The sequence below is a fragment of the Lytechinus pictus genome, chromosome 2 (assembly GCF_037042905.1).
Source record: "Lytechinus pictus isolate F3 Inbred chromosome 2, Lp3.0, whole genome shotgun sequence".
Classification (NCBI taxonomy): Eukaryota; Metazoa; Echinodermata; class Echinoidea; order Temnopleuroida; family Toxopneustidae; genus Lytechinus; species Lytechinus pictus.
The window spans coordinates 22,545,569-22,566,234 of NC_087246.1; the positions used below are offsets into that span (position 1 = coordinate 22,545,569).

The window sequence follows — 20,666 nt, forward strand, 5'->3', positions numbered from 1 at the left end:
TTCACGAACAAAGATTATGATAACCACGCAAGAAATATAAGTTTTCAGGGTTTCTTTATTAAGTAAACTGGAATTTTCAACCAACATTAAAATACATGTCGGTTGGTTGTAGGGAGGTGAACGTTTGTGGGGTGTGTGGGATTACAATATGATGTCAGGTGAAAGAAAAGAACATAAGGACTTCTAGCATGTCTAGGAAGAAGTGACGGCACCAAGAGGGGACACGGGGGCATTTGCAATCCCCAGTCAGGATCGTCCCCCCCCCCCCAATACATTTTGAAAACTGAAGAAAAATGTGTATCAATGCTGTCATAGGCATCCTACTCAAGCTTCAAGGTGCTCCAAAACAGCATTTTCACTCATCAAATCTTGAAAATTTTCCCACCCAGTCACTGTTAGCACAAATCTTTCAAGTCATCATATAAAATGAAAAAAAATGGCTCGCGCTTCGCGCTCGTTGTGACTGTTTTATTCTCGTGATTCCAGTTTTCATTCTTTGTTATAGCAAGATAAGCATTCTGTATGTTCATGATTACAAAAAAAGTGATGAATATTAACAAATTTAGCTCGCGGTACCCTCTCGCATCAATTTTTTAGTTCGATACCCTTCCATGTTCATGGTTAAAAAAGTGATAAAAACGTTCGGTTATCATCTCAGGATATTAGACATTTTAGGCTCGCGCTTCGCGATAGCATTATTCATTTGTATGAGATATCATCTTCACAGGTTACTTGCAAAAGTCCTTGACCATGTTTACTGGTCCCTTTTCAAGTCAGTAGGGCCTATATATTCAGAATTTTAGCTCGCGCTGCGAGGTCGATTTTTGGAAACGAGCAAAAAATGTCATGTCCGCATTTACCCCCCACCATATATTCTTTTGCTCCCCAATTTTAAAATCCTGGTGCCGCCACTGAACGGAATAAGCCATTTATTCTCATATTAAGTTAAAGCAATGCAAATGGTCTTATAACCCAGCAAGCTACAGCCAAGTATGTGTTAATGCAATTCAGCCTTATACCTCCCCCCCCCCCGCCCGACAGCAATGATGGCATTGGCGTAATAATTAAACTATTGAAAATAATAAAATGGAATCATTCAAGGTATTCAGCAGGCATAGGTTTGTTTTCAATGGCAGCTCTTAAATTATTCAGACCAAGTCCATATATTGCATCTAACCCTCCCTCGGTAAACACCCCCGCGTGGGGGCAAACTATCACGTTAGGCATGTTCAGGAGTGGGTGTTCTTTGGGTAAGATCCCAGGGTCTGTGGCGTCTAATGCAGCTCCAGCGATCAACTTGCTTCTTAAAGCCTCTACTAAGTCATCTGTTTTAACTATTCCTCCTACAAAAAAGAAACAGATATAAGGGGATGGACGAATTCTTACAATCATTTTATTATGAATGTCTTTGATTCCTCTGATTACGTCAGAATTTCTAGCAGTATAGTCCAAGAACGGTCTAAGAGGAAGAATAGAACGAATCGTCTTCTTGAAAATTTAATCAGAAATTATTTAATAAAATATACAGATTCAAAAGAAAATGGTTTTTGTGCGTGTGTCTATGTGTTCGCTATTTGCATTGCGTGGACATGCTTTCCTCGACAGGATTTGATAAACCATTCAAATATAAAAACAAGTTTGGTATGGTGCTAAAGCTAGATATGAAAATTGGGCCGTTGTTTCAATATTTAAATTTTTACCAACCCCGAAACTAAGCATATCAAAATGAACATTTATTTTAAGATCATCTTTGGGCAAATTAAGACTAATTTTTGTTCATTTGTTTTAAAATCGTTTAAAATTGTTTAAAAACTTTAAACCACAAATGTATTTTTATGGTCAGTAGCGTACGCAGGGGGGGGTACAGGGGTTCAACCCTCCTAAATTTTTAATCCCTTTTTATACGCAGGGAGGTGGTTGCAGGGGTCCCCCTAAAATTCAAAATTTGTTTGAAAGGTGAAGACCTTTTTTCGGGGGGGGGGGGCTTCTCAACTTTTCATTCACCTTGACCCCCCCCCCCCCCTCCTTTAAAAAATCCTGCATACGCTACTGTTTATGGCAGCCATTCTCAATTACTTTTTTTGAAGCGCCATATTTCTTGTTGAGAATCTGTAATGCGCCACTATCCATTACGCAAACCAGTATTTTAGAAGGGGTCTAGAGGCCCCTGGTAGGGTCGAGGGGCAGAGCCCCCAGAAGTTTTGGAATAATAGGCCTTTTAAATTGCCCAGAGAGGCTTTAATTAATATCAACAGAAGAAAATACGAATGCCAACAAACTACACATTATATTTATTAAAAGAAAAATGATTAGTGACTTTTTCACAACATACCAATGAAACAACTAGTTCAGATTGTTCTGCACCAGATCTATTGGCTGAAGCAAGTGGCGTAATGAGTAAAAAGAAAATGAGGGGACTAAAATGGCAGCTGAAGCAAAAATCTTGAACTTTTCAATACAAAAATATATATTTTGACATAATATTCAGAAAAAAATACAATATTCCACTCTTTCCCTTTCCTTTTCTCCTTTTCCCTCCTTGTCCTTGAAACACTTTGGGGCCCCAATCCCCACCCCAATCTGTACGCCAGTGGCTGAATTTACAGTCCCTGGATTTCCATGGGCTGAAAATTAGGCGTTGCACTGCACTAACGCCAAAAACTGCCCCCTCTCTCTCTTTCTACTACTCGTGTTAAACAAGAATGCATGCAGGCAATCGTGGCAGGCAATACATCAAACATATTTCACTTTTAAAACTTCGGATTTTAATCGGCTTCGGAAACAAAGTTTCTGCTTATTATGTCCCTAATTCATTATCTTTTATGATCAGGATGTCCTTTGAATATCATATTATTTGATATTTAACTCTTAACAAAAACGTATACTCTGGCAATGCAAAATTACTCGCCGTAGAAATAGAAATCCTACATGCGGGGCTTTCAAATCACCTGTGTGGCACAAAAACTTTGTACAGCATAGAATAAATAAAAAGAACACAATCGATCCTCCATTATAGGGATTATCGAGTGCTAAATTTGACAAAAGTTGAGGAAATCAATAAGTACTTAAGTTTCAAGTAAAGATTTTTTGTTTTCTCTTTGTATTAAAATGATCACCAAATCCTCATGTTACTGGTAGATACATTTTCTCCCCAATTTTTCCTTATTTTTATTTTTTTAAACCGGCTCCCAAGCGCCACTCCACAAGGCTTGGTGCGCCACAAGTGGCGCGCGCGCCACCATTTGAGAATCCCTGGTTTATGGTATATTACCTAAATGATTGGCACCTATATTTAAAGAGTAAATTGCATTAAGCATACTATTTAGATTACATACCTCTTGCTATATTGATAAGAAATGATGATGACTTCATTAGTTTGAGTTTCTCTATCGTAATCATGTGTCTGCTGTCAGGTGTTAAAGGGGTGCATAATATCAAGAAATCAACTTGCGGCAAGATTCCCTCTAAGGTCGGAACGTAGGTGGCGTGAACAGATTCTTCAATTTCTTTTGATCTGCAGACGTAAATCATGAATGATAAATGACTTAAATTTTAAACATTGCAGGGAGATAGAATAAGAACAAAGTAAAATGACCAACCGACTTCTATCCGAGACTAACTGTCAATGAAAAAAATACAACAAGCAACAGTAATTTATATTTTAAGTAACTCTACTTAGGGGCTGATCCAAGATTTCCCAAAGGAAAAGGGGGGCACATTTTGCGGATGAAAATTTGACCCAAAAAAAAAAGTTTTTCACCTAAAATCAAAGGTCATTTCGTCCGCGGAAAATGTAACAAGCCCCCCCCCCCCCAAAAAAAAAAAAAAAAATGAATGAATAAATAAAAAATAAATAAATAATAAATAAATAAAAAAATAGAAATAAAAAAGGTCCTCACTTTCACTTTCAAAAGGGGGTGGGGCACACTTGAGTAAAAACGGTATATTTACATTACAAATTTTGATTATAGCTCTTAAGGGGGGCATGGGCCGGCTATGCCCCCCCCCCCTGGATCCGCCACTGACTCTACTACATCGCATTTTAGTTATCACGAAACATGCTCTGTGCCTGAATTTCGCTTGAGAAACCCATTTGATTTATTGTTAGAAATCGACCTTAGCGAAGACTTAATTTATTTCTAAACTTATGGAACTCTATACATGACGTTTTGTTCATTTGACATGTTCATTTGTCATTTCTCGTTTTATTGCAACAGAACTTTTTGGAACGTTTCAAAATCAAATTAAAATAAATAGGAATTTTATCAGAACAGATTGATGTTGACAACAGGCATTCTAGAAATGTGACGATTCATGAGAAAGCCACCGAAATAGATCTGTGGGTTCAAGACTGTACCTTTGTTTCCTATTATGATAGAGTATTTTCATTCTGAATCCCATCGCTCGTTTAGCAATCTCCAGCCCTATTTTACCCAAACCTATGATGCCCAGCGTCGATTCGAATATATCCTGTCCACGACGTCGAAAACTTCGCTCGATTTCGAATTTTTCTCCAACCTCGTAACTTCTAGCCACTTCCATCACTACAACAGTAGAAAAGAAAAAAGGATACGATAAAAAAAATTCAAACAATAATAGCCACCATATCCTACTCTATTTTCAACCCATGAAATAGCCAGCGGTCTTTCATCCTTTGCGAATCTTAGTATTATTTTACGAAAGTTTAGCACAGGGATTTATTCATTTTTTATGTATCTCACCATTGCGAGAAATTGTTAAGAAACCCAGGCCTGATTGCTTAGTAATGTTACATTTACGGGATTTTATTATTTTGATATTGGTTTGTTTATCATACCCTGTTCTGAAATGTGTTGAAAGAAGCAAAGTCCAGTGCTGATAAAATAAAGGTAAAGTTCATGTTTATAAAGCATGGAACAATATCTAGAAAATCCGTTGCTAGCAGCTTATATCAATATGAACATCTGCATAGTTTCATGATCAAGTATTTATCACTTTTATCACTTTTTAGACATTTACTTCGATCAAAGGCTATATAGTAGTAGTGGTAGTAGAAGCAGTAGTGGTAATAGTAGTAGTAGTAGTTGTAGTAGTAGTAGTAGTAGTAGTAGTAGTAGTAGTAGTAGTAGTAGTAGTAGTAGTAGTAGTAGTAGTAGTAGTAGTAGTAGTAGTAGTAGTAGTAGTAGTAGTAGTATGTCGAAGTAGTGGTATTACTAATTCTAGTAGTAGTCAGTACGTCGAAGTAGTAGGTATTTGTAAGACTTTTTATCACCATCCTTTTTAGTCAGTTTTATGAATATTTCAATGGCAAATTGAAATCGATCTTCTTTTACACTAAAATGATATATTATGTTCATTATCATATATCTTCTAAATGAAATATGCGAATTAGTAGCAGAATCGGGATATCATCGGGTATAGGGATAGATAATTGTTCAATTTTGTTTGGCAATTTGTCTATACAAGCAAGAAAGGTTTCATTTGCAATTACCAAATTGATACCTACCCCCCCCCCCCTTTCCAAAAAAAAATCAAGCCTTATACTCCTCCCTCAATACCATGACTAACGGCTCTTCCGTACCTCGTATCGAAAGTTATTCTTAACTCAATAACAGAGCTCGAATCGAGCAGTACTAGATATCCAAGTATACTGATGCAGAGGTTTGAGGTTCAATTTCTGGCCAAATTTCATCAAAATTTGCAGCACTCACTCACAAATATTCATTTTCTGTCAGTTCATATAGTGGCAGTCAAAGTCATTCCTGGCATTTGTCGACCGACAAATGCGGATGACCTCCCCCCCCCCCCCCTCGTTACATTTTAATTGTGACGTCAATTGACGGTCCCAGACGTAATCCTATCTACTTGATACACATCTATAAAATTCAATAACACCATTCACAGAGAAGTTAATGAGCTTATATACTTTCTGGTATTCTTCTCCCTATGGCCATTAGTAATGTGAAAGCTAGATCAGCCGTTGGTTGGGTGATTACGTCAGGTGCATAACCGACCTTAATACCATACTTCCTTAAGAGGGGTATATCAAGATGATCTACACCGACACCTACGGACGATACTACCTACAATGAAGGAGAAATGTTGAAGAAAATAAAAATCAACCACCACGCAATAATACTCACAAGAAAACGATGAAGATGACGACGACGATGATGATAATGATGGCGATGATAGCGATGATGATGATGTTGGTAGTGATGATGATGATAATGATGATGCTGATGAAGATGATGACGACGAGGACGATGATGATGACGATAATACTAATGGTGCATTATGATGATGATGAAGACGATGATGGTGACGATGACGACGATGATGGCGGTGGTGATGATGACGATGATAAAGACGATGACGATGATATACATGGATGATAAATTTCCATACGCAATAAACAAAATAACAACGACTAAGAAGATAATTATGAAAATAATGATGATCATGATGATGATGCCATTGTGGTGGTGGCGTTGATGATGATGATGATGATGATGGTGGTGGTGATGATGATGATGATGATGGTGGTGGTGGTGGTGGTAGTTTTGGTGGCGTTGATGATGATGATGATGGTGATGATGATGATGATGATGCTGGTGATGGTTATGATGATGATGATGATGATGGTGGTGGTAGTTGTGGTGGCGTTGATGATGATGATGATGATGATGATGGTGGTGGTGGTGGTGGTAGTTTTGGTGGCGTTGATGATGATGATGATGGTGATGATGATGATGATGATGATGGTGATGGTTATGATGATGATGGTGGTGGTGGTAGTTGTGGTGGCGTTGATGATGATGATGATGATGGTGGTGGTGGTGGTAGTTGTGGTGGCGTTGATGATGATGATGATGATGGTGATGATGATGCTACCATGATGATAACAATCATAAAACTGATAAACTGATAAAGATTATTAATGATAAAGGAAATGGAGTCTGTACAAAACTAGCCCAGGACTACCCCTCTGTAATGTGCCTGCGATGCTACTGTCTTCTCGGTGAAACGGATCCCAAGTCAACATTACCAATGACAATTGGTTGATTTGGACTCGGTTTCAACCGAAACCAACCGATGATGTCACTGAAAAAAAGGGAATAGTTTTGTATCAGTCTGTGGTTGGTTTGATTGGTGTGATTGCCATATCACTGCAAGTCCAGTCCAAAAACAAACATAAGAAAAAAAAGGCAGGAAACGAAACAGTAACAGGAAAAGTACTAATTGGAAAACGAGAAAATATCAGAAGATTAATGATAAGAATAACAGTATACTTAGGTACCTTTAGACTCGTCATCTTGGTCAAAAGTTCACCGGTGAGTGTAACATACTCTATTGGAGATACAATCAATCCTTGGACCCTTTCGAGGTATACATCCGGGCTCTTGATCACTTCTGACCACTTGATAAAGTTGTAGTCATCTTTCCTAGTTTTCTGCTTTTTGATCACATCAAACATGCTAAGTGATACAACTGTCGCGATGCAAACTCTTTCCTCGCCCGCCATTGTTACATTACTATCTGATTTAAAAAAAAAACGTAGACATAACACACAAGACACTTCAAGGCGAACCTCATCCCAACAAATAAAAACAGAAAAATCAAACAGACAAACAGGATAACGCTGAATATATTTATTTTATTTATTCATTCATTTAGATATTTCTTATATTTATACAGGGTGGCACATATGTCTTCCATGTGGCCCTGTTAACAAAAAGAACAACAAATAATATAATTGATAATGAAAAAATATATCATCAACGAAAAGGGAATTTACTAAATCAGTCATCAAACGTGCAATTTGCTAAAAGAAGTTTATATATATATATATATTATTATGATGGAAGGGAAATTTACCACTACAAATAAGATTCTAAACAAAGGATCAGACTTTTGCAGCTAAGTACCATGTGAGAAAAAAACGCTGAAATGTGTTTGTCAAGATACGAATGTGTAACTATGTATTTATTATTACATTCTTAAAAATGTTGGGCAACATAATTTCCACAACACAACAATCGGTTAAAACTTAATCCAAGTCTGGGTAGTTTTAAACCAATAATGTGTGTTTGGGTGAAAACTACACCGTACTGGTTGAAAACTACTCAGAGTTGGATAATCATTTTAAGCAATTGTTGTGTTGACAGTTTGTTGCCCAACACATGTAATTTCGGTAGATCACTATTCACAGCCGACGTGGAATTATTTCAAATCTTTGAAATTAAGAGTGTATGGGATTATCGTATGGGATTTGGGCATATTGTATAAAATGTTATTTCTGCAGATGTACGTTATTACAAATATGGATAAATTACTTAATTTTTAACTGTTTTTTTTTTCTAGTATCATCTATGTATGTTCTTTGCAGTAACCTAGTAGCAAATTAAAGTTACAATGACTCTAGAAATAGTTGGGCAAACAAATGCACAATTTGCAACCAACATTGCTTAACAAGCTGTCCGCCCAACTATTGGCTAAATTGTGTCCAGCTAATGTTGGGTATTAAAGGACAAGTCCACCCCAACAAAAAGATGATTTGAATAGAAAGAGAAAAATCAAACAAGAATAACACTGAAAGTTTCATCAAAATCGGATCTGAAATAAGAAAGTTATGACATTTTTAATTTTTGCTAAATTTCACCAAACAGTTATATGCATATCCTGGTCAGTATGCAAATGAGGGGACCGATGACATCACCTACTCACTATTTCTTTTGTATTTTATTATATGAAATATGAAATATTTGAATTTTCTCCTCAATGTCATGTGAGCAAAGTTTCATTCCTCCCTTAACATGTGGGATTTGACTGTTTTAACATTTTGTGGTTCAAACAAGATGGTCCTAATGGTCATATCCGTAAAAAATGAAATATTGTATAATTCAAACAATAAAAAACAAAAGAAATAGTGAGTGAGTGACATCATCAACTCTCTCATTTGCATATCACTGAGGTGAGCATAGAACTTTTTTGGGAAAAATAAGTGACACTTTAAAATGCCATAACTTTCTTATTTTACATCCGATTTTGATGAGGTTTTCAGCATGATGCTAGTTTGATTTTTCTCTGTTTATTCTTACCAACATTTTTCTTGGGTGGACTTGACCTTTAATCAGTTTGCTATGAGGTTGGGCAAATCCAATTTCCCATCAGTTGGTAACCCATCAGATTTCATCCAAATCTACAATTGACAAACGGTTGGTTAAATTTCCGCCCCAGACCATTGACCAATTAAAAAAACAACAACAAACTATTGGGAAATAGAACATTTAGTTGGAATGCCAACTAGGGAAACAGTCGAAAGTTCCAACTAAATATGGTTATCTCATTTAACCTGCTTTAAAAAAAACTGATATGACTGTACGGGTTAGCTAAACTTGAAACCACATTACAATACAAATAAAAAAATTATGGCCACGTCCTGGCCACCAGCTACCCATTGCCATTTTTTCGTCTCAGATACCAACATTAGAACATGGTACATGTGGTGCTACTTAGTACAGTTAAACTAACCTTTTATTTATGGCCAGAAAAGCAATGATATCGTGCATTCCGTACAAGCCAATTCTTTAAACTATTGTGATAAAATATGTATGAAAACTTTACAGTTTTACCTTTCTCTAATTATTAATATTTCACCATGCGTCTACGGCGATTTCACAAAAATGCAAATGAAATATAACGAATATAGAAATTGCCTAACTAAACTTCCCCCAACGTAAATTTATATATATATATATATATATACACACACAAAGATGATCAGCCCCAATTAGTAAAATAGTGATGATGATCTTTGCGAATTACTATCAGATGATCAACCCATACGGGCCAAAATGTTCCCAACTATATGTTTACGTCAAGATATTGGTAAAATATCATCCAAAATTTGAGTAGAAATAATCATCCAATAGTGGTTGAATAACTGGAATGCTCAATAGAGTAATGAATTGCCCATCATTGTGATATTTTTGACCAACCAATGATTTACAAGTTAAATTCACCCAACGTTTCAGTGTAAAAAAAATTCCCATGAAGGAAGAGGAAAACCTAAGGTGAAAATTTCAAATTAATAACAACAACTTTAAAAATGGGAACGTTAATTTAAACGGACCGAGGCAACAGCTAGTATAAATATACACTGACTCTATCTCCCCTGTCTGTGTCGCCCCCTTTCTCTCCCCCCCTCAAAACTTAATTTCTTCCCCTGCCCGACATATCACCAAGTACCCATTCACGTTTACGTACCATGCATCCGTTTTCTATACATTTGATATTCCAATATCAACATTATAGAAATCAAATCCATTGTACCAGAATAATGTTACTGCAGACAAAGGACCAATGGTACGTACCTGAACATTCGTTTCAGCGAATTCAAATTCGATCTTCTGATGCTCTTAAATATCAACGTTCCACTTGACAAGATCTGTAATGTAATAATCGCATTGCACATGCAGTCTATATTTAGCTGACAGTTGCAGTTACTAGTCAGACTTCGACTGTTAGGCCTGAAGTATTTGTCTCGTACTTTGATCCGTTGACAGCTGACATGCTTAAAGGTATTGTTTAACTTTGTGAGCAGCCGATTTAAAAAAATTATCAAACCAAGATGAAACATGTGTACAAGTGCATGTATTAGAACTAATAAACCCTGAAAACAACCATTATTGAGAATGAAAAGCTAAAACTACAAGGTAAACCCCGATTTTGTAAATAGGCGTCTTATAGACGCCTAAATAGTACACATAAGTGTATGGGATGAAATCAAGATGGTGTTTTCGGTCACTTTATATTTCAATTTTTGAAGCACTAAATAATTATTTTCGAACGCAAATTTTTCTGTTCTTCATTTTTGTAACATATCACAGACACAGGTGACAAGTGTGACCTTCTAGCTCAGATTTTTTAAAAGTCAAACCAATGATAACCAATCACTTTAACTTGCGCGCTTACAGGAAATTAAAAAAAAATGGGTAAATGGTCATTGATTCCTATCGTTCATGTGTATCGATAGTTCTTGTCAACTGGTCTACTGGACCAGAACAGCACTTTGGCGGAAGAATGCATATCCGGTCTGTGGATAGCTATAGTAAACGAAAAAAATATGTATGTCTGAAATAGATGGTAACAAATAATATGTAAATTGGATTAAAACAAGAAAATACACTCTAAATTTCAAACTTCATTAATTTTTAGGATTAGAAATGGATCTTATGTTCGGCTGGTCACTAAATTCACATGCGACATTAATGCATTTTAAATCTGTGAAATGTAGAGCAATACGAAGCCTATAAAACATACTGTTTATTTAATATATTTGGTATCGTTTAATCATTCTGATCTGTGTATATTTGGACTAATGTGGTAAAATACTTTCAGCGCTGAGCAAATATCACTATGAGGTTCAAAACTAAGCCTCCTCCTCTTTTAAAAGAACATCTAGTAAACCTACAAACACCTACTTTCCAATCCTTTATCATCAAAATAAGTCAGATGTCAGTTTGGCACAATGCATCCAAATATTATTATTGGAAAAGAGAAATCCACAATAAAGTTAAGCTTATATCCCCTGATTGAAAAATGGGGGGGGGGGGGGGGTCACTCTAATAGTAAACATACAAAGATTATCATTTGTCACAAAACTTGTGAGCTAAAAAAACCTTGAGATTTGTATCGAAATAACCTAGGAGCAAATAACAGAGATGTGAGATCATTGAATTCAAGTGTATATAGAACTTTTTGATAGAACATTGAGACGTTTCTAAAACACACCAACGAATTTTGAAATAATTTGAAGTAAAAATGTACGAATTTCAACAATGGTAAATGTAATAATCTGTGCATGATTATTTCATTTATTTCGTCTGTCAAACTTGCAGTAACAGGTGTGACGTCCTTTAGGGGGCCTATATATTACAAAATTCGAAAGAAAAAAAGAACTTGTTTGCTTCTATCAACAGATCAATATAGAAATACATAGGGAAATGCTGTAAAAAAACTTCCCGACTAGCACTCAACCGATGATCAAAACAAATATTCTGAACATCTACAGGAATAAACATTGAGGGGAATACAACTTGTTGATATTAACACTCGTATCAGTTGGTTCAAGATTACGTTTTACTACTCTTCTCTTAGAAAAATGAGTCTCAAAGATATCGAAGTTAAATAAATGCCGCAACCAGGCGTGAATAAAAGCTATTACCAACATGTTGCATTAACTTGTAAGAATGAAAGACATATTTGTAATAATTGTCCAGGCGCAGATTTTTTTTTTTTTTGGGGGGGGGGCTGAAGCTAGCACCCCCCCCCCCCCCCCGTAGGATAAAAAAAAACGAATTGAGCTTAAATTTAGGTGAGAACCTTTTTTTTCTTGCTCGTCAAATTTCCAAAGGGTAAAATTTGCCATCCCTTTTTAAAAATCCTGGATCCTGGTAATTGTAGCACCCCGTAAAATTTCAACTCCGGATCCGCGCCTGATTGTCGATGACTTAAACCTCAAGAAGGAAGAAATGTTTTATCATCAATGTCAAACAGATACGCGTGATGTATAAATAGCATAAACACTGCATCATCGACAAGATTCAAACGTTTTCTATTTCGTTATAACATTCATTATGATCTAAGTTTGATGCATTATGAATGATATTCGGTTGCATTCTGTATAAATACTGCAGGAGCCTAAGGAAGAGCAGCTTTCAGATTAAAACATGTTATTTAATACATGTATACAGGATCAGTAAAGGATTGTCTTATTTATCATAAAATGGGAAGCCCTTTAAATAATTTATTTAATTAAATTGAATTAATGAAATAACCGAAGGCCTATCTATTATACTTAAAAAAACACCAGTTGCCTGTGAATTACAAAACATGGCTTCAGAATGTCGATGTGGTTTCACAATAATCGTTCTTTCCAGAACCCGATATAGTTGTCGATTGCGGAGACGACTTGTGGACATTCTTCTTTCTTTTCGAGCGTACAGGGAATCTCGGAGTCGAAGTGAGGCACGGGAACGAGTCGCGCCAGAGCTTGAAGACACGCTTGTTACACACAAAGGCTATGAAGATGTAGACGCCTTGAAGATAATTAAGGATAATGAAGATGTACCACAGAGCTGTGACGTCAGTGAAAGCAGCTATAAAACCAAAGATCCAAGTGAAACCAAGGATGGTAGACATCTGCGTCGGAATAAAAAAACCACACACACACACAAAAAGGGTAAAATATGTGACTCACTCAATGGATTATAAATTATATACACCTTTAGGTCCAAAGTATGAAGTATTTGTAAATAATTAAGTTTGTTCTGACAAATTGATGTTCAGGGAAGAATGTTCTATGAAATCTTTGAAATATCGGAAATTCAATTCGAGATATTAATTATTTGAATATGTGATTCGAAGAATTCAATTTAGAGATGTAAGGAAGTATTAGCAAAACTGCCTGCCACATTTGCATGTATTATTGGGATAATCTTCGTCATTCCATGAGTAATGTGAACATTGCAAATCATTTGCATGTGTATATTAGTTGAAGAATGGTCTAAATTTACCTTCACATAAATCCAAAGGTCACTGAGTTTCCTTTTCGAATGTCCACGTGCCATGGGGACTGTCTTCATGCGAATGCCTGCGATGATAGATGTAAAAATTATAAGATTGATCAGAAGAAAGAAGGCTATTGGAATCCCAAACACATACAGATTCGCTAGACCGTCGCCAATCCAACAATTCCTTTGACCATAGGACAAATTGAAACTAGGGACATTGAAGCCAGTGAAGAATAAACACAGGCAAGGGATCACTACGAGCAGAGGACACGTCCAACTGAAGACAAGAAAGTACAAAAGAACTGCAGCGCCCTCATCTACCTGACCAACACTCACGGTTACACCGAAGCGCCTGTGAAGATCAACGGCAAGGGCGGATGTATGGGAGAAAACGACAAGCCACATGTAATGTCCGAGAATAGCCACTGCAATGCATGTACCAGGGATCAAAACAGATACCCCGCTTAGTAGGAGAAAGATATGGGCAAATACCAAGGAGATACAAAGGCTTATGATGATGATACTGAAGGTGTTGTTACGCAGGCTCTTGAAGCAACCATACGTAGCTATAGTCAGCAACATGGTTACGACTGATAAGCAAGAACCAACGGTACTGAGAGTAGCCTGAGCTGCAGAATAGTTTATGAATGGCATGTAATCTTCAAGAAAATTGCAAACTTGCACGCTATGATTCCCTATTTTGGTAAATTCCCCAGGTGTGAAACTAATGTTGCTCGTAAGGTACAGCAAGGATCCATCGTGCATTTCTTTAAACAACGATGCGTTGAGCGTGAGTAGTGGGCATGGCGTATAACGGGTTAAGTTACAGACGAGGCTGTAATCTTCTTTGGTGTAAGAATTCGTTGAAGGGTTAAGACTACGCGTAAAGTAATATGTTGAATTGTCAAGGGAAAACTCAAAATCATCATCGTCACTAACGATTGTCAGGTTATTATGATATTTGGGATTTGAAGCAATGATGTGATTCGGGCAGTCGTCGATTTTGATCATACATCCGTAGGTCACTTGAAATCTTGACACCCGACAAAAGAATGATGATAATGAAATATTAGAGGGATCGGTCGAAGAGAAAAGTGAATCAAGTTCCGAAAAGTAGTAGCCTTGAAGATACCCTGAGATGTTCACTCTGCGACTGCAGTCTGTTTCATTACCACCGATACTTGGAGCATTGACCTGTATCAGATCTACTCTCAATTCTCGACTAAAATTAAAGATACTTCGTAAGGCAGAATGCAATTCATCTGTAAGCAAGAAAGGCGAAAGGCATTGCTCGTCCCGGTTGATCGTTTCTTTACATTCCATATTGATGTTAGTAGGGAAAGAAGATGCCTCACTGCAATCTTTTTCAAAGATATCATCGGGATTGGCGCTGACGCAAGATAGTTTGCCATCAAGAAGGAAACCATCGGGACAAGTCAGATTCACACACGTGAGAGTTTCTGAGTCAAAGCGTTGATCATCTCTACAGGTTACCGGTAAACTGAAATCAAGCAATAGAGATATTGAAGTAGTAGCTCCCACAAATACTGTTTTTATTATTGGAGGTGAATATGGACATGTGCGATTTCTGAGAATCGAATCAACTTGACTATACCCATGGAGACTTCCAGTGGAACATTGATAACAGTGCGGATTTCTGTGCTTCACCCTTTTTACCACGATTTCAGCTTGGTATAGAGAACAAGCATCGAAAAGCGATCCCAGAGAGGGTGATGGTGAAGCCATTGTGACATTTCCGCATTGGTCAGAAGTAGGCGTGATGATGCATGATCTTTCATTGCCAGTCCACATCGGAGCCTTCAGGATCCAAGAGATGCAATTCGTAACTACATAGGCAAATGTCGCTTTCTCTTCAAATGTAGATCTCGAAGTGAAGCTTAATGTTTCGTCGACATGGCACGCCGCTTCTAAGGTCCAAGGGGTGAGGTCATCTTTGTCTCTGCCGTTACAAATGGCGCAATAAACATTCTTGAAGGTTATTTCACCCTTAAAGTCCACTGGAATGAACTGGTGGGGGTTCTGAATGTCGGCTTCTCTTTCACATTCAAACTTGACGTCATCTCGAGTCCAAGAATCCGTACACTTACTGACCACTCGGTAGTACCTAGCTGGTGATCCTGGTATCCTGACGCAAGTTACTTTATCATGATTGATGCCAACGATAGGTGGAGGGTCGGGGTAATCAGTGGTTCCATTAGAGGTGCAAGACAGCGCGTAATCAAGACAACAATCATTGTAGAAAACACACCGATTATCACAGTGGCAGCTAGCTAGAAAGTGTTCTTTATAAGTCTGCCCACAGGAGATTGGATCACCGTCATCTCCGCACAAAGCTGTTACGGGGCAAAGTGGAACCGGCCAGCCCAAGACTGTTCGGATCACATTTGGAGTATAAGCTGTAAGAAAAGATGAATTGTAATTATAAGAATTAGAATCCATCCCATGTCATTAAAAAAAATCACTCATGCCTGTGTATAACCAGTGAATTTTAAATTGAATCTACTTTTTCCTAGCTGTAACAGTTAACCTAGCCCATAATAAAGCAATATTGACTGGCCTCGGGGCGATACGACATATATCGCCCAAACTCTATTTATATCGCCCGAGTCGTAGACGAGGGTGATATCAATTTAGTGAGGGCGATATATGTCCTTTCGCCCCCAGGCCAGTCAATATTGCTATTATTAACCAAATCAGACATCGAGAGCAAAATCGTGAAAATTTAGATATTTATTAGAGTTTAAGAATGGGAATCTATTTTGTCACGTTGAGCAGACTGGGCCTCTGAACTGTAGCATTGTGACGTAATTGAAATGACGCGTCCCTGGCCTGGGGACGCAGTATCAAACGTTGTCTCAACTCTATGGTCCGTATTCTGAAGTCAGGTTTAACTTAGACCATGGTCTAACTCTGTGCTAAAATTATGGGAAGCCAAAAGTTTCAAAATTTTTATTAAGTTGTATGTTTACTGTGCTCTTTTCTGATTCATCGATGGTGAAGACAATCATCTATTTATACTTCCTAGACAATTATGAATGATTTGAGATCTAAATAAGCTGAAAATGATATATCTACTGTTAGTGATTTATGTAACAATTGGCTGTCCATACTTAAACCACAACTTTAAACCCGAGTTTAAGTTAAACCCGACTTCAGAATACGGGCCAATGTCTCAACTTGATTAACATTGTGACGTAAACACTGCGCGGTTCAAGGACGCGTACAAAAACGCGTAGAACACCCGGATGTTAGCGCTGCCTTTTATTGCCCGCTGCATTTCTACGCATTTTCTCATTGACTTTTCTGAGCGGGCAATAAATTGGGCCCGTAAATAAACAATTGGAAATTTGTTGACCTGCCATTTGATCCCAGTCTTAAGCAGGCAACAATGTATTAAAGTTGCCCTGCTCAGATGTCTGATACGGTTAATAATAATAATTAAAAAAATGTTTGCTGATTATGGCGATATGACAATATTTCTAACATTTTTACTACCTGTGATTGATTTCATATAAAAATTGACCGTTTCATGGCCCTGTTACATAAAAGTTACCATTATGGTAATTTGGTAACTTGCGTGGAACCCTTGATTCTGATTGGCTGCTGATCAGCATTATCACGGTAGTTATCATTAGATGACGGAGTCACCATAAAAGTAACCTTTATACAGCGGGGCCCAGGAGTTTCAAGTGTTTATTTTCATATAAAAAATACTAAACATTGCATACTGCAATGTACGACCTCCCACAACATTATTAATAGTATAGTTTATGGAGTAAAATTAGCATTAGAAAAACATAAATCAATATACAGGGTGTTTCTAAAAAAAGGTCAAAAATACATAATTAATTCTTGTGATTATTATTCTATAACCCATCAACTTTAATTTGACACCTTTCTTGCAACACAATTGTCAGGGGTACAGATTTATGGTTCATCGAAGGACTCCGTCCCTCGGATAAGACATTAAATGGAGGCCCCGTGTAGAGGAGAGTCACCACCTTTGCACGTTAAGAACCCACTGCACTATTCGTATAAGAGTAGGGGGAAACCCTGGTGTAGTGGTCCACCTGCATTCCCCCCAATCAGTTATATCGGGAGGAGATACCTGCGGGTCATAGTGATTCAGTTCGCTTTTCGCCTCCCAGGCACAGGTGACGCCAAACAAATAATAATAATAATAAGGGTGCAAAACCCACTTTTTCCACTTTTTAGGGTTTTAATGTACATGCGTGAAAACTACTTTGTTGTAAGGTTTTTGTTTCGTCAGAGTTTTCCCTTCAAAATTTCAGTAAAATCATATCCCCTCTGTAAACTTTTTGTGAGTTTCTCGCATTTACATATTAACTGACTAGCTTCAATCTCTGTTGAACTCGTCATTCACCCCTAACTTTTGCACGAACACGTCCAACGTTTTCACAGTATCTCACATTTGATGCTGCATGTCTTGCATTGGCTCTTGTAACAATTGCGGGGTTGTGTTGAAGAACATTTTTCTTATGCTAAACATAATTATGTGCCTGCAAGTCACCAAGGATATGCGGAGCCATAATTGCAGCTAGACACCAATTATGTAACATTTACTAAAACAAGTAATGAGAATGGAAACATTTCTTTGAAATTTGCAGGGAAAAAATCTGATGAAACCAAAATTTTACAACAATTAAAGTTGGTTTCGTGCTTGTACATTAAAACCCCAAAAAGTGTAAAAAGTGGGTTTTGTACCATTCGCCTTCGATGGACCATAACTTCCCGTGACAATAATTGTGACGCAAGAAAGGTGTCAAATCAAAGTTTATGAGTTACTCAGTTATGCAGAATATAAATCACAAGAATTAGTTATGTATTCTTGATATAGCTGACCTTTGAACATCGGTTACCTTTTTTAGAAACACCCGGCCGGTTGAGAAATGATGTTTGTGGATTGTGGGGATTGTGGATCATCATGATTCAGGAGCCGCGCCACGGGCAGCGGCGTAACAGGGGTCGGTGGCCAGGGGGGGCAAGAGCCAAAAATTTCCCGGTCATATCATGGTATGAACAGGCGTAATGGTGTTATGGGGCGACTATTTTGAGAAGGCCAGATATTGCGTATCGGGCAGAATTTATCTTTTAAAAAAAGTTGCGAGCGAGCGAGCAAAATTTTTGACCTTTTTAATACAAAAATCAAATTTTGTGATAAATTTTGACATAATATCCAGAAAATAATATATTTCACTCTTCTCTCTTTAGATTCCTTTTCTGTGGTGTGTACGCCACTGTGAACAGGATTCTTTGTGGCAGTATCGTGAAGAGTAAAAAAAGAAGAAAAAAAAAACAGGGGCGCAGTATAGCACATGTGCTAAAAAGCTGCTTTATATAAGTCCCGAGCGAGCGAAGCGAGCGAGAAAAAAATCACCTTTTCATGAGAATCTAACTTTGAGCTATTTTTTTAACATTATATTCAGTAAATAAAATCATATCCTATACACTTTTCCTTTGCTTTTCTTTCCTCCTTTTTTGTTCTTGTTTGTAGAACTTTTTGGGGCCATGGCCCAACCCTTCCATACGCGGCAGTGCTGTGCGGTTGGGGTCCGGAACTTTTTGATATCAAAGCCATTTAAACCTCGCAGATTGCCGCTATTTTAATCAAATCGCAGGCATATACAGAATATAGCTTTTACACAACACATTTATTCAACCCAGTTGCGTAATGAACCAAATATTTTGAGGGGGCAAAAACATAGCAATGTGGGAAAAATTTGTAAAAAAGTCGCCAGCGTGCAAAGCGAGCTGGAAAAAAAAATTGCCTATTGAAATTAAATTCTAATTATGTGATAGATTTTTCCATTATATTAAGCAAATAACACATTTCATTGTTTCCATTCATTTCATTATACGTTGTCTCCTATAATTTATTTTATTTTCTCTTGGGTGTGGAACCAAGACCTCCCCCCCCCCCATCTGTATGCCAGTGATTGAACGTGATTGAAAGGGGGGCGTTATAGAGTCATTTGAAGGTTATAAATGAAGAGCCCCTACTGCGTGGGGTCTGGGGCAAAGCCCCGGTAGCTTATTTGCATAAAATTTAGCAAGCTTATAGCACAATGTTGTATGCAGTCCATCTTTCTTCCCGCTCTTTAATTTCAATCATCGGCAGCCAGGTCGTGTTATTATTATTTTTTTCTTGTCCCTTTTCTTTGATTTCCAATTTAGCTTTTGACTAATTACTCTCTACCTTCGTTTCCCGCTATTGTTTGCCATTTTGTCATCTTTTAATTTATTTCCCACTGTGCTATTGCATTACATAGGCCTATTTCGGAATGATTTGTTCTTTCTCAAATGTTCTTCTTTCGTACAATTTCCCGCTTTCCTTCCTTTTCCATAAAAAAAGAGTTTTTTCTTCGTTTTCTTTTCACTTTCCCTTTCCTTTTCCTCCTTTCCTCCTTTCCTTTCCCCCTTTCCTTCCCCTTTCCCTTTCTTTCTCCCTCCTTTTTTCCTTTTCCCGTTTTTCTTTTATTTTCCCGGTGAAATCCGCCAGGGGGGGCAACTTGCCCCCCCCCCCCCCCCGCCTGTTACGCCACTGGCCACGGGGGAGGTAGGGAGGTAGGGGGCAGGGATAAACCAACTCAGTAGTTACAAAATTGCATGTTTCATGATTACAACAAACTCTATTTGAGTTCTTGTCAAATGTAGATCACAAAGTTTCACATTAAGACATACATTTTGTATTTAACAGTAATAATGAAGTAATCTTACCAATACGGGTTTGATGCGATCCATTTATGATTATTGAAATACATGTAGTAAAAAATAGGCGAAGCAGAATTCTCTTTTGTCTATACATCCTCCCGAATTTTGTTACAGCAAATCCGACGAATTAAGTAGCTCAACATGAATTCGATTTGATAAAGTGACTTTTCCTCGACAATGTTTATGGACTAAAAATCATGATATGTTTTACCAGAACGTGTCATAGTTTTTTAGTGACAATTTGTGCTATCTAATAATGGAACTCAATATATAGTTTTATTTTACAAGGTCATTTTAAGAACAACAATACACGTTTACCTTGCTGAAATATGTATGGTTGTATTGAGTAAATAAGCT

General features: G+C 37.4%; 2 protein-coding genes across 2 annotated transcripts; both read right to left on the reverse strand.

Moving 5' to 3' along the window:
- Window positions 1-37: 37 nt before the first annotated feature.
- On the reverse strand, window positions 38-10,558 carry LOC129273587 (glyoxylate reductase/hydroxypyruvate reductase-like). Its single transcript, XM_054910647.2, has 6 exons — window positions 10,356-10,558; window positions 7,280-7,518; window positions 5,906-6,062; window positions 4,358-4,544; window positions 3,336-3,514; window positions 38-1,343 (listed from the first exon to the last, which is right to left on the reverse strand). Exons 2-6 carry the CDS (start codon window positions 7,502-7,504, stop codon window positions 1,093-1,095), a joined length of 999 nt encoding a protein of 332 aa, XP_054766622.2. The 5' UTR covers window positions 7,505-7,518; window positions 10,356-10,558; the 3' UTR covers window positions 38-1,092.
- A 1,726-nt stretch (window positions 10,559-12,284) lies between these two features.
- LOC129282939 (uncharacterized) lies at window positions 12,285-20,600 on the reverse strand. The gene is made up of 3 exons (XM_054918796.2): window positions 20,316-20,600; window positions 13,560-15,973; window positions 12,285-13,185 (listed from the first exon to the last, which is right to left on the reverse strand). Exons 1-3 carry the CDS (start codon window positions 20,401-20,403, stop codon window positions 12,883-12,885), a joined length of 2,805 nt encoding a protein of 934 aa, XP_054774771.2. The 5' UTR covers window positions 20,404-20,600; the 3' UTR covers window positions 12,285-12,882.
- Between the last annotated feature and the right edge of the window lie 66 nt (window positions 20,601-20,666).